The sequence below is a fragment of the Phocoena sinus genome, chromosome 16, assembly GCF_008692025.1.
Source record: "Phocoena sinus isolate mPhoSin1 chromosome 16, mPhoSin1.pri, whole genome shotgun sequence".
In the NCBI taxonomy this organism is placed as follows: domain Eukaryota; kingdom Metazoa; phylum Chordata; class Mammalia; order Artiodactyla; family Phocoenidae; genus Phocoena; species Phocoena sinus.
In genome coordinates this window covers 77058432-77081518 of record NC_045778.1, presented here as the reverse complement: position 1 = coordinate 77081518, position 23087 = coordinate 77058432, and the positions used below count along the sequence as shown (strand labels likewise).

The window sequence follows — 23087 nt, the reverse complement described above, 5'->3', positions numbered from 1 at the left end:
GCTGGCATTCCTACCCACAAAAATGGGACAGATGCCGAGGTGACGTGAGGCTGATGTCATCAGCTGCACTTAGGTTGGCGGTCTTCCTCCTCTGGCCTTTCTGAATGTTTTGGTTTATTGATTTCCTTGACCCGAGGAGGACATTTAATTTTGTGATTTTTTTTAGTTTACATGAAAAATGAAAGATATACCCAGCAGGTATCACCCAAGAATATGATAGAGAGGGGATTGCCTGTGGCTGGGCCCAGTGCACCCTTGAATTTAAGATTTTCTTGATAAATATCTTTTTTTTTTTTTTTTTTTTTAGTGGCTCTAGAACTATCTGAAATGATTTCATTAATTGGCACAATCCACTAGATGTTTTTGGTATTTCAACTTGCTTTTTAAAATCCAAACTAAGTATCTTTCTCCATAGACCTTCCCTTCCTCTTGTTGTTGTCTCATTGGTCATCCACTGACTCACGGTCATTCATGATCAGTTGTTCCTCAAAGACTTAACCAGACTCTGGAGGGAGAGCAATGAGCAAAACCAGACACAGCTCCTGCCCCCATGAACAGAACAACATATTTACGTGTGTTTGATAATGCTACACAGGACGGGTGTGCAGAGCCATAGTGGGGGCTGCAGACACCACACCCAGGTCCTCGTTTCCCACTGGCACACCCATCCCACAGCTGCTGGGGCTTGGCTGTGATGGCTCACAGCTGCTCCCCTCTCTGGAGCATGACCCTTGGAAGGAGACAACTCCCACCACCCCACACACGCCCCTCCCCCACAGTCTGTAGCCAGAGGTGAACCAGCATAGGAAAAGGTGGCCCCTTATCTCAGGGTGGGGCAACACTGCGTGCAGTTCCAGCTCCAGAGCTCCCCCATGGGATCAGGCTGAGTTAGGCTCTGCCTGGGGACACAGCCTAGCTTAGCTCCTTCCTCTGCCTCATCTTGCATCCTCCCTTCTTTCCTCCTTGGAGCCCTCCCTCAGTACATCACCTGCACCAAACCCCTGCCTCAGGCTCCACACAGAGGCGACTTGACTAAAGACGGGTGCTCTCAGAGCCCATCCAAGGAGACATTGATGTAGGTGGGGAGTTCAGGAAAACCATCTCAAAGAGGGCATGGCCGAGCTTGGATTTGCAAGATCAACAGGAGTTAAACAGATGGAGAGTGAATGGAAGGATGTTGCAGGAGGAGGCACAGCACATGCCGAGTTCTGGTGGGCAGGAAATATGAAGTGCAGGCTGAAAGGAAGCCAGTGTCTGTGGCGCAGAGAGAGAGTCCAGTGTGAGAGGAAGCTGGACGGGCCAGCGGGCCACGAGCAGGCAGACTCCCTGGGCTCCAGGAAGGAGTCCCTCCAATTGGTGGGCGGCATCCTCACACCTCCAGGAACCCAGCCGGGGCCTTGGAGAGTTAGGTGGGAGGAGCCCAGCATGGTAGGAAATCTTGCCCCGGGGTCAGAGGTCTGGAGTTCCAGCTCCATTTTATCAATTAGACATGGTGTCACTTTTGGGGCCCCAGGGAGGGTCAGAGGTACTCCGCAGGACGTTTTGCGGTCTCAGAACAGTAACCACCTGCAAGTGTGCATTGTTTTTATTAGGAGTGGGTGCTCACAATAACACACTTCCTTTCCTTTAACCACCGGCCCCTCAGAGTCCAAGGTGCCTTCACTGGGGTCTGGGAAGGCAGAGGGTAGAGATGGCTGCTTTGCAGGAGAAGACGGCTGAGTCCTCACCAGCCTGGGATGATTCTGACATATGTGACAGTAAAGACACCTCTCTCGCTCTCTCTCTCTCTTTTCTTTTTAGGTAAAAAGAGCGGCAGAAAAGGCGTGAAAACCAAGAGCTCTGAGAAGGCTGCCGGCGATGATCACAGGGTCCCTGTGGCCCGTGATGCTGTCAGAGAGGGTGAGTGAGGCCCCTGCTTCGTCACCGGCCCCGGGAGGGCGCAGGCCCCGGCGCAGCAGCCGAGTCCTGAGCACGGGTCTGCCTGGGGTCTGCTGCCCCTTCTGCACCATCCATACGGGGGTGAGAACATTCACAGCCTGTCTCTTCTGCTTCGCACAGTAACTCACAGCCATACTTTCTCATCAGCTTGACTAAGGTCATTTCCGAATTTCCTGGAGCGCTTGCCTTCCCTGCCCTTCCCCCTCCCCCCTCGAAGACAACATCATTTCCTTTCTTGTGGGGCCTCGTAGCTGCCCACAGCCTTGTGTGCGCATTTCTTATCTCCCAGCCGAACCCAGGGCCTCCAGTGTCGGAGGTCGAGTCTTCTACTTCCAAAGCATGTAATGCTAGGCCTGGCATTTTACAATCATGTAAAAATATTGGTCCTTTAATTACTTACCTTAGGATGGTCAAAGCCATTAGTTCTAGACTCATGGACAAACTCTGACCCGCTAGCTAGAGCTATTACTATTATTATTAACTATTACAATTACTTTATCGTTATCTCTCTTACTCTCAAGTATGGTATCTAGGATGACATTTGTGCTGATATTAGTAATAGTGAACATGTATTACGCACTTACGCTCTCAGTAATTGCCAAGCACTGGGCCTCATACTTCGCGGCTCCTGATGTCCCTCTGAGTATTGTGGATATTATCATGGTCATCGTCGTCATCGTAGATGAGGAAAATGAGACTCAGTAATATGGATCATTTGCCTACCGTTATGCAGTTTGCAAGTTGTAAAACAGGGATTTGAACCCAAGACTTGCTGGTTTCTGCTCAGCAGCACAGCTGCTTGAAATAAATAGAGCATTTCACAAATTTGGGTTTATAGAGGCAGGATCCGATTTCAGTTGCCGCGTGAGCCCATAAACCGTGTAACAGAGTTGATTGTCACAAAGGGAATTGTGTGCTCCCTTAGGCAGAGTGTAATGATCTGGGACTGTGTTTCTAACCAAGAACTTGCCGTCAAAGAAATCATAGATATGACTAGCAGTGCATCCTAAAACAGAAACAGAAGTTCCACAACAGTGAACTTCTGCAATCACTTAGTAACTGAGAATTCTATTCCACCGTAAAGTGGACAGGTGTGCACTGGACACACTGCCCCTGGGAGGGCCCAGCATATCAGGACGGTGTGTGGAGGACCCAAGGGGTGCTAAGGCTGTGTTCCTGCCGGTTCACCCTGAGAGTGTGGGCCTTTGGGCTTTCAACTAAATGGGTGGTAGTGAGACTCCCACCTTGGGTGGGCCTCGGCCATGACTCTGTCCCCTTGCCCCAGCAGGCTGAGAAAACACCAGCTGTTTCTCAGGATCACAAGTCACAGGGCTAAAGCAGCTTCTAGTCTGGCCTCACCTCTCTGGGTTCTGCTGATGTCAGATCTGGGCCAGAGAGTTCTTTCTTGTCTTGTTAATGCTTAGATGCTTTCAAACATATTTTAAAAATAGTTTTTCCAGTTTCGTTAGTAGCTTTAGCACAAGGGCCGGTTTGAATTATCTTCTCCATTACCAGAATTGGAAGTTGGTACAATTTTGAAAGGCATTTTCGCAGAGGTTTTTCAAGGCCCATTTCTGTACCCACGTGTGTAGGCACGTACACTCTGAAGTCTGCACTTACCTCCTGATCTGCCCCACGAACATTCTCCTTCCCCTCCCTGGCCCGCTCAGGATTGTTCCCCCGCCCTCCACCTCAGAGCCCCGTCTGAACAGTTGGGACCCCTCGTCTCCAAGGCAGCCATTCTGGCTCTGATTCTTTGAGTGCCCTGGACATGATTTTGACCTGTGAGCCTTGTTCACATTGCTCTTCTATTAAAACAGAATTGAGGGCAACCCTGGGGTGGGGGGAAGAGAAGCTGTGTGGGCCCTGGTATGCAAATATGGGAGGGAGAGAGATGGTGAGGAGGGGAGGTCACGTGCCGGAGGCAGGCGGCGCAGCAGTTAGGAACACTGGTTTGGACCAGGAGGAGACACCTGCGGGTGGCGCTGGGCAGAACGGGGCCTCGGATGGACAGCTGGGCGGGCTCAGGACCCCGCATCCATCATTCTTTCAGCATCTCCTCTGATCGAGCTGGGGGCCTCGCTGGAGATGGGGCAGAGTGAAGGGGCGGGGAGGGTGGCTGTCACTTACACTGTGTCCAAGGCTACAGGTGGACCAGATGTCACCTGCTTCATTTTCAGGGCGGTGGGTAGTACAGATATTAACCACACTGAGTTATGGGAGTGACTGGCATCAAAGGGCTCGTGTTAGATGTGGATATGAAACCGCACCACCCAGATTGGGACTTGAACCCACTGTCTTTTCATTGAGATGACAAACCTGGTCTCCGGATTTAATGAAGCCCAGGTTCTTGATGTCTCATTGCAGAAAGAATTCAGTGAGAGACAAAGTGATAGGTAAGAAGTGGATTTAGAGAGATACACATTTCAGAGACAGAATGTGGTCTGTCTCAAAAGGCGAGGAGGGCTTTGGGAGGAACACACTCCATAGACAGAGTGTGGGCCATCTCAGAAGGCGAGAGGCCCCAAAATAATGGGATGGTTAGTTTTTATGGGCTGGGTAATTTCATAGGCTAATGAGTGGGAGGATTATTCCAACTATTTTGGGGAAGGGGCGGGGATTTCCAGGAATTGGGCCACCGCCCACGTTTTGGCCTTTTATGGTTGGCCTCGGGACTGTCATGGCACCGGTGGGTGTGTCATTTAGCAGCTAATATATTACAGTGAGCGTATGATGAGGCTCACGGTCCACTGGAAGTCGAATCTTCGGCCATCTTGGACCTAGTTGGTCCTAACTATTTTTTGTCGTGTCCCCAGTGGTTATGTCATTCTTTTTTTTTTTTGCGGTACGCAGGCCTCTCACCGTTGTGGCCTCTCCCGTTGTGGAGCACAGGCTCCGGACGTGCAGGCTCAGCGGCCACGGCTCACGGGCCCAGCCGCTTCGCAGCGTGTGGGATCTTCCCGGACCGGGGCACGAACCTGCGTCCCCTGCACCGGCAGGCGGACTCTCAGCCACTGTGCCACGAGGGAAGCCCCAGTGATGTCATTCTTTTAAAGGTTGTGCCCAGTCCCCTTCCCTCCTGTTTCAGACTCACCCTGAGAGAATCTTAGCTTTAAGGGAGAGATTATGTACATGGCTGTCACCATGACTAAGGATCGGTGTCAGCGGTGGTGAGTCTCCAAAATACATCTTGGATATTGTTCTGTAATAGCATATGCAGTGGTTCAATTATTGGTGTAGTTCTTCCCCTCTCCCTATATGTACAGCCTTTGCCATATGACTTCTCAGTTGCCTTCACAAAGGTGAAAGCCCCTTGACTTTGGGCTGGTCCACGTGCCTAGGTGAGGCCAATAGGATAAGGTGAACTGACAAGGTGCCAGTTCTGTGCTGAGGGACTTTGTTTGTTTCCATTTGCTCCTTGCACCCTGCCATCTCCATGAGAAGAATGCATGCATCTAGGCCACTGGTCCAAGGAGCCTGGGAGATGAGTGAAGCAGATATGGGCTCAATCTGCAGCCTGGAGCCACCAGCTGATCTGTAGACAACTAAGGAATAAGTGCCACTGAGAGTCTGTGGTGTTTTGTTACACAGCAAGAGCTGACAAATACAGTGAAGATGAAAACCCTTATTTTTTAAAATGTTGCATTGTGTTCTGTCGAATGGATGTTCTGTAATTTATTTAACCTCTTAAGTGAAGGACATTTAGGTTGTTTCCAATATTTTGCTGCTGTAAAGAGAATCGCAGTGAGCTTAGCGTATACCCTGTCACTTACCATGCACTGGTTGCAGAATAACTCCCTGCTTGCCATTCAGAGCCCACCATGATTTGACTTATCTCTGGCCTCTGCCTCCCTTTTTTTCCAACCAGACAGGATCTTGTTTCTCAGACATGCCCTGTGCTAAAAGCTCACTCACGTGTTTCCTCCGAAGGGAACTGGGCATGCGTCTCAGTTGGTGATGCAGAGGTAGCTTTGGGGTCAGGCTCTACCCTCGCTGGCTGTGACGCTCCGGGTAAGTTACTGTCTCTGTGACTCAGTTTCCTCCTCTGTAAAGAGGGGATAATATGTCTTTTATAGGGTTTTGTGGAGATGAAATAATGTGTGCAGAGTGGAGTGTACACAGTAAGCTGTCAGCAAACATTAGCTATGATTTTTATTTGCTGTCTTGGGACTTTCCATGCCTTAGTTACAGGAGTTGGCAGATATTTTTAAAGGATCAGATTGTAAATATTACACGCCTTATGGGCCAACATGCAAAGTTGAGCGTATTATGTTGGTACTTAAATAACCATTAAAAAATGTAAAAGCGGTTCTTATCTCATGGGCCGTCCAGACACAGATGGTGGGCTGGGTTTGGCCCTCACTTGGGCTGTAGCTTGCTGGCTTCTGCCTTAGAACTTGATGATTCTCTCGGAAGCCTGCCCTGGTCACCTGTCCTTTGCTTTCCTGTATCTCTTGCTCATGTTCCTGGTCCTCTCCTCTCTCACATCCAGTGATTCCTGTGCACGGCTTTTCTGACATGGGAGGCTATGTATGTTTATGAGCAGAGGCTCCCTGTGTGATTTACCTCAGGAAATGCCCAGCGTAGGTAGCAGCAGTACTTGACCAGAATAACAAACCTGTTTATCGTGCACCCGCGCTGTCGGCGCTAGTGTTCTGGGGTAGAGATCGGGTGTTCCATGCGTGTTGAAGTGGATTCTCCATGGCCCAGATCAGCAGAACTGGCCCTCCACAGGAAGCGCTCCTTGATCTGTAGGAAAGAAGCTTGCTTCCTGACATCATGGAAATAGGGTGGTTTCCCAAAGCAGTACATGTTGGTGAATGGAGTGCCCTCAGCACTCTGCCTCGTGTTGGGCTGGGTGAGATTTGAGGCCTCTACCAGGTACGGTGCTTGGGGATTGACCTACCTTGTGTGTGTGTGTGTGTGTGTGTGTGTGTGTGTGTGTGTGAAACTTGAGGGTTTTCCTTTGTATCACAGACAGTTTGGCTTTTGGCTTTTCATCCAAGCCCTCGCTGTGAGCCTTGCCCCTTGTTGCAGGGCCAGATGGCTCTCGGAGGCTCAGCTTGGTCGTCCCCCATGTCTGGCACAGCTGTGGAGGGCAGTAGAGTGAGTCCCAGATTCCTGATTTGGGAGGAGACGGGGCCGACATGGTCTCAGCTGCCCTGGAAGATGCTGTGATAAAGGATCACATCTGTAATTCGGATTCCTTTGGAAGTGAGAGGGGAAGCGAGGGGTGGCAGTTGGACAACCACCTTCTTGGACAAGCCTTGGTTGGGAAGCCTGAAAGATGGGGACACTGGAAAACCCAGGGCTCCTCCATCCTTGCTACTTCTTCCACTTTCAGCTCCATCTCAAACATGTCTAAAACGTTCTTCTTCAATCTCTAAAATGAAACCTGTGTCCCTTGAGGTCTTTCTAGCCTCTTGCACTTGGGAGAGATTTATTTTTTCCTCCAGTGGTTTTGCCATGGCAGGGTCTTCACTGGGTCAGATCAGGGGCCCTGGGCTCACGGTGTCTGCAGTTGACGGCACACTGAGTGTGTTGATTGACACCGTGTGGGCAGCCCAGGGCCATGGGCTTCAGAGCCTCAGTCTGAAACCAGAGCCACAGTGGACTTGCCGGCGTAGAAATATCTCCCAGACGAGGGGTCAGGGAACAGAGCTCTGATGTGTCAGTAGCACTGGTTTGGTGGCACTAAAAGGTTCCATTCATTTCTATCACCCAGTTGACCCCAGCTGTGGTTCTCGGTGACCAAGATCACACTAGTCCATCATTGGAGGAGGGATTCTAGTGCTGAAGCTCCTGTGAATCCTCGTGACCGAGGCCAGCACATGTGCTCTTGTCGCTCTTGGAGTTTTGTTCTTGTGACACTGTCAGCCTTCATTCCATCTTCTCAAAACTTCTGTGTGAGACCGTCTTTATTCTACATTGCTGACTCTGGATGGATTTAGCAGAAAATCCAATTTACCGTGTCACGTGCTAAAACTTAAAAAAAAAAAATTTAACCCAGTTGAAGTGGAAGTTGTTTTAAAATTGATTTCTTTACTGCTTTATTAGACATTCTGAACTATGAAAATAGTGAATGCGCCTTGTAGGATATTTGGAAGGTACAGAAAAACGCAAAGAAGAAAATGAAAGGAATCCAGTCTTATCTTCCAGAGATAAACTATGGTCAACATTTTGGAGTGTGTCTCTCCAATCTTTCCTCTCCGTGTGTGTGTGTGTGTGTGTGTGTGTGTGTGTGTGTACAAGAACATCACAGGTATGTGTATAGATCACACACATGCTTTTTGCAAAATTGAACTAGTCTTCTATTTTCATTTAATATGCTGTTACTTTCTCATCATAAAATATTCTTTTACAACATTACGTAACATTATTGTCCATTTTATGACGGTTTCCTAACTGTTATTGTGTTTTTTAATGTTCACGTTGTTTCCAGTTCTTCCCTGATGTGGGCAGTTCTGCTCTGCACCCTGGTGTCCGTGGCTTTGCTCACCTACTCCTTGGGCTTGTTTCCTTGAGGAGGAACTGCATAGATGTGATCCCTGTCTTCCAGAAAAGTTTATACCAACTTGTACTTTTATCAGCTTTTACCCACTTTCTGTTAGGGTGTGTGTGTGTGTGTGTGTGTGTGTGTGTTTGTGTTGATTTATAAGAGCTCTTTATATATGAAGGACAGGGCCCCTCTATTGATACATTGCAATACAGTGCAGTGAAGAACTCTGAAAGCAAACTGAGTGGAGGTCAAAGCCCAGTCCTTGGCTCGCTAGCTGTATGACCTTGGGCATGATGTTTAACCTCTTTTTTCCTCAATTTTCTCAAATATAAAAGGAGGCTAATACTTGGACGTGCCCATAGGATTGGGATAAGTATTAAATAAGATGACTTGAACGAAGCACTCACAACAGTAAATGCTCAATAAGGGTTACTATTACCTTATTAGGTCCCATTGAATGAGCTTCCTATCAGTCATTCACTGGGGCACTGGCCATCTTTCTTCTGATAGAGGCTGAGTTGGAAGACGTGTCTTGGCATGAGAACCAGATGGGTGCGAATGAACCCCAAGAGGTGCAGGCATCCCCACTCCCAGCTGTAGGCGGCTCTAGACCAGGGCATTGCTCCCCCGAGAGGAGTAGAGCCCGTGCGGAAAAGTGGAACCATGCTCCCCGAGGGCATCCTGCTTCCAAGAGGGAGGAGGGGAGGGCAGAGCTGAACTATACACACCATTTATCCATGCCTGTGTACCAGTCAGACAGGTTACCCCAAGGGCAGAGTGAGTCAGGTGGCAGAGAGAGGTATGGAAGTCCCCTCAGGAACATCCCTCCTCATGGAAGCCAGGAGCAAAGAAGTGTTCCCTTTAGCATATACCTACAAGTTTAAAATTGTTTCATCTTCCTGGAGAATTGTGGGGTTTTTTTTCCTACTGTGTATTGACTTCCTTTATGCCTAATACTACTTTTTGACTTAAAAAATCTATTTTATGTGACATTAAAGAAGCTGTATAGTGGGCTTCCCTGGTGGTGCAGTGGTTGGGAGTCCACCTGCCGATGCAGGGGACACGGGTTCGTGCCCCGGTCCGGGAAGATCCCACATGCCGCGGAGCAGCTGGGCCCGTGAGCCATGGCCGCTGAGCCTGCGCGTCCGGAGCCTGTTGCTCCGCAACGGGAGAGGCCACAACAGTGAGAGGCCCGCGTACCGCAAAAAAAAAAAAAAAAAAAGTCTTAAAGACATTTTATACTAATTTCTAATTCCTTTTTTCTCTTTCTCATTTAGGTTTTTGTATATTAGAATAGATTTTGTTTGTCTGTGATAGGAGATTGAAGTTCAGTTTAATTTTTTTTCTTGTAAGAACCCAAATGGAATAATAATTGTTTCCCCACTGTTTTGCAGTGCTGCCCTTATCTGTTGGATGTCGTGTCCATATATGCTTGGCTTTGTTTTCAGGCTCCCAGTTCTCTTCTTTATCATTACTTCATTTTTCTACCCGTACATAAAATATCTCACTCTCTTAATTATTATAGCTTTATGATAAATCTTGATATCTGATAGAGCAGAACTTTGTTCTTCTTCAAAAGTTTTGGTTATTGACCCACTGAAAGTGTGTGTGCGTACACACACATTTACACCATGTAGTCAAGTTCTTTAAAAACTCTCCTGGAGGGCTTCCCTGGTGGCGCAGTGGTTGAGAGTCCGCCTGCCGGTGCAGGGGACGCGGGTTCGTGCCCCGGTCTGGGAAGATCCCACATGCTGTGGAGCGGCTGGGCCCGTGAGCCATGGCCGCTGAGCCTGCGCGTCCGGAGCCTGTTGCTCCGCAACGGGAGAGGCCACAACAGTGAGAGGCCCGCGTACTGCAAAAAAAAAAAAAAAAAAACTCTCCTGGAATTTTGATTAGAGTTACATTAATTCCATAAAATCAATTAGGGGAGAATTTACATATTTATATTGAGTTTTCTAATCCACGAACATGTATATCTCCGTATTTCTTACATCTTTCAAAGTATATCTCAATTCATGGGCCTTGCACATTTTTTTTTTTTTTTTTTTTTTTTTTTTTTTGCGGTACGCGGGCCTCACTGTTGTGGCCTCTCCCGTTGCGGAGCACAGGCTCCGGACGCGCAGGCTCAGCGGCCATGGCTCACGTGCCCAGCCGCTTCGCGGCATGTGGGATCTTCCCGGACCGGGGCACGAACCCGCGTCCCCTGCATCGGCAGGCGGACTCTCAACCACTGCGCCACCAGGGAAGCCCGCCTTGCACATTTTAAATAGATTTATTCTTAGATAATTGACATCCTGTGATGCTTCTGATTTCACTTTTCTAATTCTCTTTTGCTAGTGTACAGGAGTACGGTTGATGTTTGAATGTTGATTTTATACCCAGCAACTTTGCTAAACTCTTATTAATTATAAATTTATTCATATATTAACTTGGATTTGGCTACAGAATCAATGTACACTAAATAATGACAGTTTTCTTTTTCCTTTCCATGTTTCAAGGCTTTTATTTATTTTTCCCTACTGCATTGGCAAAGAGCTTAGTTCAAAAATAATAGATCTTTCCTTGTAGGTTCTAATTCTGTCTTTGGATTTTTAGTTTTCTTGATGTTTGGCTTATCTTAAATATTTTCTATCTTTTTTTTTCAGCATATCCTTTTCATGGCAAGTAGAGGCCATGTCTCTCGCACTATACTTAGGGTAAACAACATTTTCCTGGTTATTATATCAAATCACATTATTTCTTTTGGAGTCTTTTGGATGGTGTACCTCTTTTAATGTTTTGTTCTTTACTCATCTTTGAATGAGTCAGATTTTCTCCCCTGGGGACAGTCTAAGCCCTTCCTCAGATCTACAGATGTTGACCAGTTCAGCATGCAAAACCCCCAGTACAGTTTGCACTTTCTAGCAGCCTTTTATCTTTTACACGTCATTGCTCTTCTTAGGTGCGAACTCCTTCCCTCACTGCTGATTCTTAGACACTGTGATCTGATGGGATTCATGGGGAACTAAATCACCTTCATATGTGGTTATCAGTGTTCTTTTTGTCCCCACACTGTCAGACTGCCACACCTCCCCCTACCTCCTGTCCAGTTGTGTTTTAAGAACTCCTGATCCAAACAGTTGTAGAAACTTGGCTGGGGGGAGAGGTGAGCACCCAGCCACCTCAGAAAGCCCCATCTGGGCTTTAGAGATAAATGTCCAATGTTCTAGTTGCTGCAGACCCTGGATTTCAAAGTGGAGGCATGCAAGAGGGGTGAAAGGTTTTTCTGTCCTTCCTCTGGTCATCTCCATTTTTTTCCCCAACTGTCTCCATTGGACTCACATGTGATGAATGGTCTTCCACCTCTGGCATTAGGTTAAAGCACTGGTGGGAGTCTTTACTTATCTGCCTCTTCATAGTTTTTTAGGATGAGTTTGGGAGAAGCTGCAAAATTTTAAGCTAGAGTTCCCCAAAGTCTATGATGCCTCCGTACAACTGGCGACTTTATGAATTATGGTAAATAACCCGAACACATTATGAGAAGGTTGTCCCTTTTAAGATCCCTTAAAAAAGCTTTTTCTTTTTTTATAAATTTATTTATTTATTTGTTTGTTTTTATTTTTGGCTGTGTTGGGTTGTCATTGCTGTGTGCCAGCTTTCTCTAGTTGTTGTGAGCGGGGGTTACTCTTCGTTACGGTGCACGGGCTTCTCACTGCGGTGGCTTCGCTTGTTGTGGAGCGCAGGCTCTAGGCACGCAGGCTTCAGTAGTTGTGGCACGCGGGCTCAGTAGTTGTGGCTTGTGGGCTCTAGAGTGCAGGCTCAGTAGTCGTGGCGCACGGGCTTAGTTGCTCCACGGCATGTGGGATCTTCCCAGACCAGGGCTTGAACCTGCGTCCCCTGCATCGGCAGGCAGACCCTCAACCACTGCGCCACCAGGGAAGCCCTATAATTTTGTTTTTTAAGAATGTTAGGTAAGTGGAATCATACAGTATACAATTTTTTGAGATTGGCTTTATTACCTCAGCATAATTCTCTTTCACTCTTTCTGAGTTGGATAAACAGACTTAGTCTGGTATTAATACGATGTAATAGTCAGGAAAAGCTAAGCCTGTTAAAAATTATTAGTATTGAAGTGTGCCATGCATACAGAAACGTCTAGAAATCATAAGGATATAACTTATTGGGTTGTCACCTACACTACTCCCATATAGTGTGAATGCGCCATTATAACTGTCGTTTTGATCAGAAACGAACATGACCAGAACCTCTGAGGCCTTCCTCCAGCTCCTGCTCACAGATAACCACTGTCAGAGATGATTTTTGCCTGTTTTGAGCCTACGTTCATGCAATCAGACATTGTACTCTCTTTGTGGCTGATTACTTTCACTCAATATTATGTGTATGAGATTCGTCCATGTTGTGTAGAGCTATGGCTCACTTGTTTTCATTAGTTTATAGTTTTCTATTGCATGACTATCCCCCAATTTATTAGTGGACATTTGAATTGTTTTCAGTCTTTGGCTATTACGTATAGTTCTGCTAGGATCATTCTTGCATGAATCTTTTGGCATATGTATGAATGTGTTTCTGTTGCGTGTATACCTAGAAGTAGAATTGCTGGTCATAGGGCGTGAGGATCTGTAGTAAATACTCCTAGAGAGTTTTCCAAATTGGTTGTACCAGCAGTGTTGTTTCACTTCCTCAGCAACATTTGATATTGTGTCTTTCTAGTTGTATTCGTATTCATGGGTATGTACTGGTATCTCGCTGTGGTCTTAATTTGCATTTTCCTGAAAGCTAATGACTAATGTTTACTCACCATTAAGATATCTGCTTTTGTGAATGCCTCTTCAGCTCTTTTGCTCATTGTTCTTCTTATTGATTTATAGGATGGTTTTTGTTTGTTAGTTTGCTTTTCTTAAAAATATTGTGGGGCTTCCCTGGTGGTGCAGTGGTTGAGAGTCCGCCTGCCGATGCAGGGGACGCGGGTTCGTACCCCGGTCCGGGAAGATCCCACATGCTGCGGAGCGGCTGGGCCTGTGAGCCATGGCCGCTGAGCCTGCGCGTCCAGAGCCCACAGCGGTGAGAGGTCCGCATACCGCAAAAAAAAAAAAAAAAAAAAAATTGTGGATGTGAGTCCTTTGTTATTAATATGCATAGTAAATACCTTCTCACACTCTGGCTTACCTTTTCATTCTAGCACTTGTGTCTCTAGAGTAACAGATCTTCTTAAATTTAATATAGACTGTTCATCAATATTTTCCTTTAGTACTTTTGTTTCGCATTTGAACTTTTTTTTAACCTACCCCAAGATCATGAATATATTTTTCTATGTTATCTTCTAGTAATAAGATTTCTTTTGACATTAACATATTTCCATTGAAATTACTTGACTTAAATAAAAATTAAGTAAGAGTAATCTATTAAGCAATAGTGCCTGGAAAAATTCATGGAGATGACAAGCAAGGGATTGAGGTTTGAGAAGCGCTATTTTGAACCAATTATTCCTTTTTTGGCTTTATAAGCGATATGTAAAGAACAGACTTAATTTTTCCATGACGATGCAGACATAGTGATTATTAGTTATATTGGATTGTATTACAAATTCATTCATTCATTCACGCGGGAAACACCGATTTGGGCTTTGGGACTTCAATGATGAGAACTCATGGTTGCTGCCCTGGGACATTCACAGTGTGGTCTGTACTTTTCTTAGGTTGGGGTGGGTAGGATGAGAGGGGTGGGTGTTGAGGGACGAAGTCTCTGGAGGCTTTGCATGTGAGGCCACCACTGATCTGAGGTCGGAGCTTCTAGATTACACGAGGGTCTGGCAGGCTCCAGGCATGAGTGGCTTCCGCCTGCGTGGGCTGATACCCAGCTCCCTGAGAGTTTCCTCTGCTTGAACCCCTGGGGCCTGGGAAAGAGAATCCCGAGTTTCTGTAGCGTTACAGGTAAGGGACACCAGCCAACCAGGGTCTCAGAAGATTCACTTGGGAGCCTTAGACTAGGGCCCGGGCCGCTCTGTAGTCCCATGGATCAGAGTCTCTGGGGAGGGGGTCTAGGCATTTTTTTTTTTTCTCTCCAGAAGAATCTGATGTTGGGTCAGGGTGAGAACTGCTGCCTGAAGGAGTCCAGAAGTGAGGGAGGAGCTTTCCAGGGGTGATTAGATAAGGCTGGGATTAGCTCCTTTGCAAGACCCCAAGGGAGGTGTGCCCTCTGGGAAGCCAGCGACTTCTGAGACGGGCAAAGAGCCACGCAAACACTCTCCAGTGCACCAGGAAGGGCCCTCACACTCTCACTGATCCAAGGGAATGTCAAGTTCAGAAAGGCGAAGGAAAGAATGTTCTAAGACTTATTCGGTTTATAGGCGACCATGAAAGCAAAAGTTCAGGATGGCTGTGAGCTTGCCCCTGGCAGTGCTCTCGAGGTCTATGGAGAATTCTTTGCTCTGTTTCCAGCAGACTTCACAGCAGGCCAGAAGACCTTGGACTCTGAGCTCCCCTCTGCCAACTGGTGACCCCCGTCCCAGCCTCACTTCCTGTCTTCCCTGTGACCCCAAATGCCACCATGCAACTTGCATTTGTACCACACTGTTGAGTTTTCAAGTCCAAGGGAGGTGGCGTTAAGACTGTGCCTGGGATTTATTGTCACACTTGATTTTCAAATTCTAACTCAGATACTTAGGAGCTGCTTAACTCTGTGTAAGCCTCTTTGAGTCCTTGTTTATGTGTAAAATGGGACGGTAATGCCCATCTCTCGCGGTTCTTGTGAAGATTAAATGACAAAGTGTCTTCAGAGGGTCTGGCTCATGGTAGTTGCTTTCATTGCTCCCCAAACCTTTTAAAATGATTCTCTTGACTCTCATAACAGCCTCGCCTGCAGACAGATTTAGGGCGTTGAGGGTATTCTAGTCTGACTGTGCTCCGTAACTTATAGGTCACAAAATGGAATGCCATGAGCACTCCTGATTTGTTACAGAGCTGGCATGCACATATGGTAATTGATGGTGGTGAGAATAATAAATATATTGCCGTAGCGCCAATGTCCATTTTGTAAAGTGGCTGGTGTGGAATGAGGCAGAGGTTCTCCAGAACTCAGGCCTGGGAAGCAGTGCCCCGCTCAGCACAGGGTGTTCTCAGGAGCCACGCTGCCTGGAAGAGGAAAGTCGAGTCATCTTTGACGACTGTCACTCTTTCCCCCAGATTATGACACATCTCCCATCTCTAATTAATATTTTCCTGAAGTGTTCTTTTCACACATTTTTTTTCATGTTCTCCTCACCCACATGCTTCTCAGGATTAGAGTCTTTTTCCTCTTAGAAAAAGCAAAAATGTGATTTGATGATAAAGGGTTTTGTTTGTTTTTGGAGGAGGAACAGGGAGCTGCCTCGAGGGCTGTTCAGGGGCTGCCGCTGGAACAACTTGGCCCAGGAGCTGAGTCCTGGCTGAGTTACTGCCAGAGCTACTACCTCAGTGCAGCCTGGCTGGGGACTCAGAACACAGGGGAGGGGTGAAGAGCTGGGAATGAGCTTCCCATTGACTTCAAGCACTCTTTCAACCTAGTAATTATCTCCTCAATTGACATTATAATCTTGATTATAATACCAACATATCACGCTCCAGTAATGACGCCATCACTCTGCCTGGCCTTTTGACTTTCTGATTGTGGAGATTTAAATTAAGCTTTGAAACACTCGTGTCTCCTCCATTTATTTGATCCTCGAGGCAGCACCCCTGGCCTCCTGAGTAATATTTTCTAAAGATGGAGAAAAGTCCTGCCTGTTGGGAGATGGTGTCATGACAGTGCTCTCTGGACAGGGGCCGGATGTATCTTTGAGAATGTAAAACCGAAGGAATTCTAGCTTCTTGCTCCAACTTAGCATTGCTTTTGGAGTTCTTTGGCAGGTAGAGCGCACTGGGCTCTTTTGGGGCGAGTCACTGCACAGAGCCCTCAGCTCTTACGTCCCATGTGGGGTGTGTGTGTGTGTGTGTGTGTGTGTGTGTGTGTGTGTGTGTGTCTGGTACATTAGTCCAGCAGTATTTTCAGCAAGAATCTGAGGTTATGATGGGAGTGGGGTACACTTTCTAAGCATTGACTGAAGATGTCCTTTTGACTGTTGACAGATAGTGGGTTCTAGATTCTCATTCCTTCCCCTCAGCCCTTGGATGCAGGAGTTGCCGGTGAGAAGCCTCGTGTTACTGTGATTGTCTCTTATCTCCTGGACGCCATGGACGAGGCAGGAATCGTGGCTGGGAGGGGGCCGCTCGTCTGCTTCCTATCCCCTCTGCCCTTCTGGAGTTCCCGTTTTGAAGATACGGAGGTTTCCTTGAGACGGCTGATTCATTCTGTGGGTTTTGTTAGGCTTACAGCCTTTGGGGCTCTGGTAGCAGCAGTCCGCCACTGTGTCAAAGTCCAGGCCGCAGCTGAGTGAAGTTCTGCAGGTGTCCCCTCAAGGACCAAGAGGTGGCCTCGAGAGCTGGCCAGGTTTCTTAATCACCCTGTGTCGTTTTCTTTCCCATGTGGTATTGTTCTACATTGCGGGTGAGTCCAAGGAGGAGAGGCAGCTTTATTTTGGACATTGAGTAGACCTGCCAAAAATCTTGAGAATGATCACGAGGCCGCCTGAAGGCTTCTGAATCCTGGGGCAGCATCAGGCCGGTGCCAGTGGAACTGTCACCTCCTCTCCTGTGTTCTTTACCATGCTGGGCACCAGTGCCTCTGCTTCCCTGTGCTAGTACAGGCAGCCTCCCGGCAGATGTGGGCAGGGGAGAGCGTGGCATCGTTTGAAAGCCCGGAGCTGAGAGTCTGGAGACCGGGATCTGAGGCGTGGCTCTGCCGCTGGCAGGGACGCCTCGGGTGGTTCACCTCAAGTCTCGGGGCCTTGGTTTCCTCTTCTGAGAACTCAAGGGGAGGACTTGATGGCGTCTCAGGTCCTGGCAGGTCTGAATTCCTCTGGCTGCAGCACCTGGACAGACTTTCTACCTGGTGCCCGCAGAGCATGCCCTGCGGGCACTGTTCCGCCACCTCCTCCAGCCTCCCAGGACCAGAAGGGCTTTTTCCCTGCAGGGGTTTGTTGTGGCTGGACAGACATGCTCACGTCCCCAGGGATCCCAGGGATCCCCAGGGGCACTTCCATCTCAGCAGTGACCCACAGTGCTTTTAAAATTTGCTTCTGTTACACTAGGGATTTTTCACAGAAGTATATTTTGTTCACTTCTCCTCCTGAGTGTTTGTTTTCTTTCTCTAGGGCCAGATTTGAAGAAGGTAGCATCACTTGGAGATTTCCAGCCCCACGGTAGGGTGGGTGGTGAGAATAGCAGCCCAGGAGTCAGGAGGCCTGGGATCCGGCCCCAGGGCTGCCGTTAAAGCTCTTATCCGTAGGGACGATGGGCTGGATTGGGATGATGGCCAAGGGGCTGCCCGAGTGCCAGCATCTTATTCCAGGGGCAGCTTGGACAAAACTGCGTGCAGTAGCCATTCTCAAAATTACCAGTTTTGCCAGGAATGGAAGACAATAGGTTTGTTTGTCTGTCTGTCTGTGTTTTTCTGTTGCTCTGCTCATTAGTATTCACAATACAAAGGCAAGGGTTGCCGAAGCAAAATCAGCAAGTTCTGATTGATTTGCAGAGCTCAGCCATGGAATCGTTCTGAAATTTCTAACCAATAACTCTCCCTGGCTGAGTCACACTGCGGAAGGATCCTTAATTGGAAACAGCCTCAGACAGTAGCATGGACAGCATCAGACAGAAGGAATATCAGGGCAAAAACACCCAGAAAGGAAATGCCGACAAGAAGGAAAACTGGCATAATGTCAACAGTTGAATCGACAGCGTTGGTCCGGAAACGCTGCTCATACCAGTGAGTGGGGCTGCAGCGCTGAGCTGGAGCTCAGGGGAAAGACGGAGAAGCACGTGGCCAGATTTAGGAAACCAGAAGTTCGTTTCTGTCAGCATCTGTCCTTGTTTTTAATAAGCGTTGTCCTTTCCAGGTTGCCCGCCTCTTGGTCTGGAAACCTTAAAAATCACAGACTTCCAGCTCCACGCGTCCACTTCGAAGCGCTACGGCCTGGGGGCGCATCGGGGGAGACTCAACATCCAGGTACAGGCGCCGGCGCTGCGGGAAGGATTCTGACTGCAGGGCTAGTTGCTCTGGCCACAGACACAGCGATGGTTCGCTGAGCTCGGGGCAGGCCCCGTGTCTGGCATTTAACACGAATCAGCTCTAATTCTCACGATGGGGAGGGCCTTGCTGCAGAGCCCGTATTTTAGAGAACGAGCCCTGAGACTCGGGATGCGCGTCCCCAGAGACTAGTTAGTAAAAAGGATGCTGCTGCTTCCTGGGCCCAGATCAGGTCACCTCCATGTGATTGATCTGTGAGAAAAGGGCGGGAGGGAAGGCTGGACAGCTGCGGCCATGGGCCGGCAGTGACCTTTGTCCTCTCTTGCTTCCCTGCTGATGCTTCTCACCTCTGCCACACTTACTTCTTCCAGGCTGTTCTGTGGCTCCTTCCGTTGTGTTCCGCCAGGTCAAACCCTTAGTGGTGTTCATCGTGTCTGGCCTCCCTCCCGGAGGCTCAAAGGCCTCCGTAACCTTGGCCCTCGGTGCCGTCAAGGTCCTGCTCCTGGAAGGTGGGCTCCTCCAGGCTCCCTCCTTGCACCGTGCGCTTCCTGGCTGCAGGCCTTTTCCCAAGCAGGTCCCCTGCCTGCAACGTCCCCTCCCTCCACTTTGCCCAAGCAGTGTAAACCCTGGTTCAGCCGTGACATCGCGTCCTTGTGCTGCTGTCACAACTTGTCGTGAATGTAGCCACTTATGCAGCACAGGTTCATCCTCTTACAGTTCTGGAGGATAGACGGCTCGTTGGGCTCCAGTCGAGGTGTCGGTAGGGCTGTGTTCTTTCTGGAGGTTCTCAGGGAGAATTGTTTCTTACCCTGTTCCAGCTTCTAGAGGCGCCCACGTTCCTTGTTTTTCTAAGCCAGCGGTGGCAGGTTGAGACCTTCTCAGGCTGCCACCTCTCTGGTTCTCTCTTCTGCCTCCCTCTTCCGCTTTTAAGGACTCTTATGAGTACATTGAGCCCACCTGGATAGTCCAGGACCATCTCCCCATCCCAAGCAGCCTTAGCTGCATCTGCAACCTTCATTCCCCTTTGTCACGTAACTTCGAGGGCTCGCGGGTTCTAGGATTAGCACGTGACGTCTTTGTTGGGGAGGGGGTTGTTTTTCTGCCAACGCATCTCGGGTGCCTTTTCCCTCCTGCTCTGGTTCCAGCTGATCTACCCCTTCTCAGGTTGGCGTTTGATCCCATGCCATCCTATGTGGTTCTCCAAGAGTGTGGTTCCCTAATATTTTAGTTTCTTTCCCCACCTGATCCATAACTGTGTGGTTTCCAAGCCCTTTGGCACATGTGCCGTCTCAGCAAGCCTCCGGGGAGGAAGGTAGTCCTTTCATGCACACGATGTGGAGTCGTCAAGGCTGCACTCAAGGCTCACAGCTTCTGAGCGGCAGAGCTGACAACTCATTCCCCCAGCTGTCACTGTAAACGTGCTATGGGCAGCTGCCGTGCTGAGAACTGGACGAGAGTGGATGAGACCCCTTCCCAGGGAGCCCCTGGACTCAGCAGGGGGACATCTGAACAGAGCCCCGACTCCAAGCATCTCTTCCCTCCTCTCGACCGCATCAAATAGACTTTCAAACCACTCAACCGTAACCACTTTTCAGTTCAGAAGAATTCAGGTAGAACGTTTTCAGAACGAACTTTCATGAAATCTAAAGTTGGTTTAAAAATATTTGTTCTTCTTCCTTTTTAATAACAGCTGTTAAGAAACATTTGGATGTGTGTAGCTGGACACTGTTTTACCAGAGGATGCACTCTCAAAGTGCAGACAGGAGTACCTGCTAATAATCCGAGTGCCTCTAGCATCTGTCATGGGCTGCAGTCCTCCAAGTAAATAAAGTCAGACCTGAGCAGGGCTACATCCAAATGTCTACAGGCCTGCTTCCTGCATTACTTAGTGGATCTGTCATCTGATGCCTTGGATTCTTTCTCTAGAAATGAAGTTATCCTTTATGAAAGAGGAAGTGTTCACATTTACCCACACTTCCGGTCAGAAATGGAGAGGCCCAGTTAGTCCTAAATATGTGGGGCGGGGGCAGAGGATGGGGATCATGTGCTTCCAGTTGGGAAACCCACGGGCAGAGTGGACACGCCGCATGCAGTCCAGTCAGGCAGGCTGAGTTCAGACCTTGACCTTGACACATCTAGATTTGGGGACTTTTGGAACAATTATCTCACGTCTCTGAGCCTTAGTTTCCTCATCAGAAACATGGGAGTCCCAAGCGCTCACAGGATTCCTTGAGCAGTGAAATTAGATGATTTATAATTTTAAAACATTTACTGGAATTTCTCACTCCTCTGCTTAAAGTGTTCGGTAGCTTTAAGGACAGACACCCTTTGGTGGGTCCCACTTTCCAGAATTGGTGCCATGTGAAGCGTGATTCCACTGCCACAGGTGCCCCAAAATGCGTCTTCCCACACATGCAGTTTGAATGCAGTTTAAACATAACTACACCTTGTCTCACATCTGAGTATTTGGTAGGCTTGTCAAGCTAATGGAATTTTATGTGTGAGAAACAGCAAGGTATTGGAATTAGAAACCGTATTTAAATGCATTTAGTGTAGGATGTGAGCGACGTCAGTCCAGCCCTTGGCTGGTCAGGCTCTGCAGGCATGATCGTGGTCCACCCGGAACTCAGGCTCGGCCTACTCCCTGGTCCTCCTGCTAACGAGCTGAGAGGCTTTAGGCAAGATGCTCACCTTTGCTAACTTCTCGGAATGTGAGGATCAAAAGGAGGAAGAAAGAGAGTCATCCTCAGCAATTCTCAAATGCCACGTTCGTGCCCATTAAAATCCATTCACTCACCTGACCATTGCAAAGTGCCCTTTATGTACCAGAACTGTACGACTGTACGGCCCTTACAGAGCCAAGAAGAAAAGCTCCTGTTTATTCCCTTTCCTCCAGATGCCTCAGTCTCCAGCAGAAGGAGCGCCGGAAGCAGCTTTGATACTTACTGGTGCTGTGCTGAGTGCTTCACCTGCATTATTTCATTTATTCCTTGGCGTGAGACAAGGACTATTATTATTCTTACTTCTGTCATATAGAAAACAGCTGCATGGCTCGGTAGAGTAACTTTGTTAAGATTTCCCAGGAGAGGCAGGATGTGACTCCAAGCTGCTTTAAACCTGGAGCTGTTGCTCCAAACGACCCCATAAAACCGTCCCAACCAACAGCTAAAGTGTTCTGGGCATCTCCGGATGATTATTAAACCATGTGCAAGTCTCTTTTCTGACGTTTATCTCACATTGATTTACTCATGGGTCACCCTCCCCAGGTCGTGTGAATCTTGTTTTTCTGAGATTCCCACACTGTGTCAGCACTGTGTCTACACATACGTATGTGCCTCACAGGTGCTCCTGGGGAGCTGCTGCAATGCGAAGGGCACCGCGGCTGCCTTGAAGTCTCCCCGAAGTGGATGGGGTTGGTGCAGGCAGGTTGGACGTCTTGGTGTTTTGTTATTGCAAATTTGCTCATGTGTGATTGGCAAGTATGGGATGATGTCATTGTGGAACAGAAGTAGGGTTGGTTCATGTACCATTTTTGCCAGTACATCAGTGTTTTGCGGGACCAGGCAGCAGCCCTGACCCCAGGGACTATCAACACAGCTGCGGGCAGAAGCCTCGGAAGAACTCGGTCCTGTCCATGGTGCTTGTCACTCTGCGATGCTCTGGCTCAGGGTGGCCATGTGCCCTGTCCTAGGACGCTTACCGCTCAGGTCCTTTGCCCATTTGCTCACAACCCAGCAGCTTCCATTCTTCCTTACACCCCTTTCCACCATACTGCTTTAACTGTGGTCTTTTTAAGGTCAAATTCTATCATTATAGCTGTATTTAAAAAATTGTTTTAAGTCAGGGCTTCCCTGGTGGCGCAGTGGTTGAGAGTCCGCCTGCCAATGCAGGGGACGCGGGTTCGTGGCCCGGTCTGGGAGGATCCCACATGCCGCGGAGCGGCTGGGCCCGTGAGCCATGGCCGCTGAGCCTGCGTGTCCGGAGCCTGTGCCCCGGAACGGGAGAGGCCACAGCAGTGAGAGGCCCGCGTACCGCAAAAAAAAAAAAAAAAAAAAAAAAATGTTTTAAATCAATTGAACGTGTCTCCTTACCAGTAGTGATGGTTTTTGGAATTGATTGATTGTTTTTGTTCTGATTACAGAGCTGCGTAGATTTTGAACCTTATTTTTCCTGTGAACTTGGATTTTATAAGTGCAAGATTTTGCAGACGACGAGCATTTACTGAACTGCATTTGCCACGCTGTAGCAGAAACACCTGTCTCGGTGTTAGTCCGTTGGGGGAGGCTATAAAAGAATGCCTTAGACTGGGTGGCTTTGGAGCAACACAGATTTATTTCTCACAGTTCTGGTGGCTGGAAAGTCCAAGATCAAGGTGCCGGCCGATTCGGAGTCTGGTGAGGGAGGGCCTGCTTCCTGGTTCATAGACGACTGTCATCTCCTTTGTCCTCACGTGGTGGAAGGGGTGAGGGAGCTCTGCGGGGTCTCTTTTATAAGAGCATTAATCTCATTCGAGAGGGCTCCACCATCGTAACTTAACCACCTCCCAAAGGCC

The 23087-nt window shown here is 48.3% G+C and overlaps 1 protein-coding gene across 1 annotated transcript in view; it reads left to right on the top strand.

Moving 5' to 3' along the window:
• CPXM2 (carboxypeptidase X, M14 family member 2) overlaps positions 1–23087 on the top strand; it is a 122512-nt gene that overhangs the window by 9610 nt on the left and 89815 nt on the right. The window contains 2 exon segments of the mRNA XM_032608892.1: positions 1801–1899; positions 18405–18514. Coding sequence (XP_032464783.1) covers positions 1801–1899; positions 18405–18514 — 209 coding nt within the window.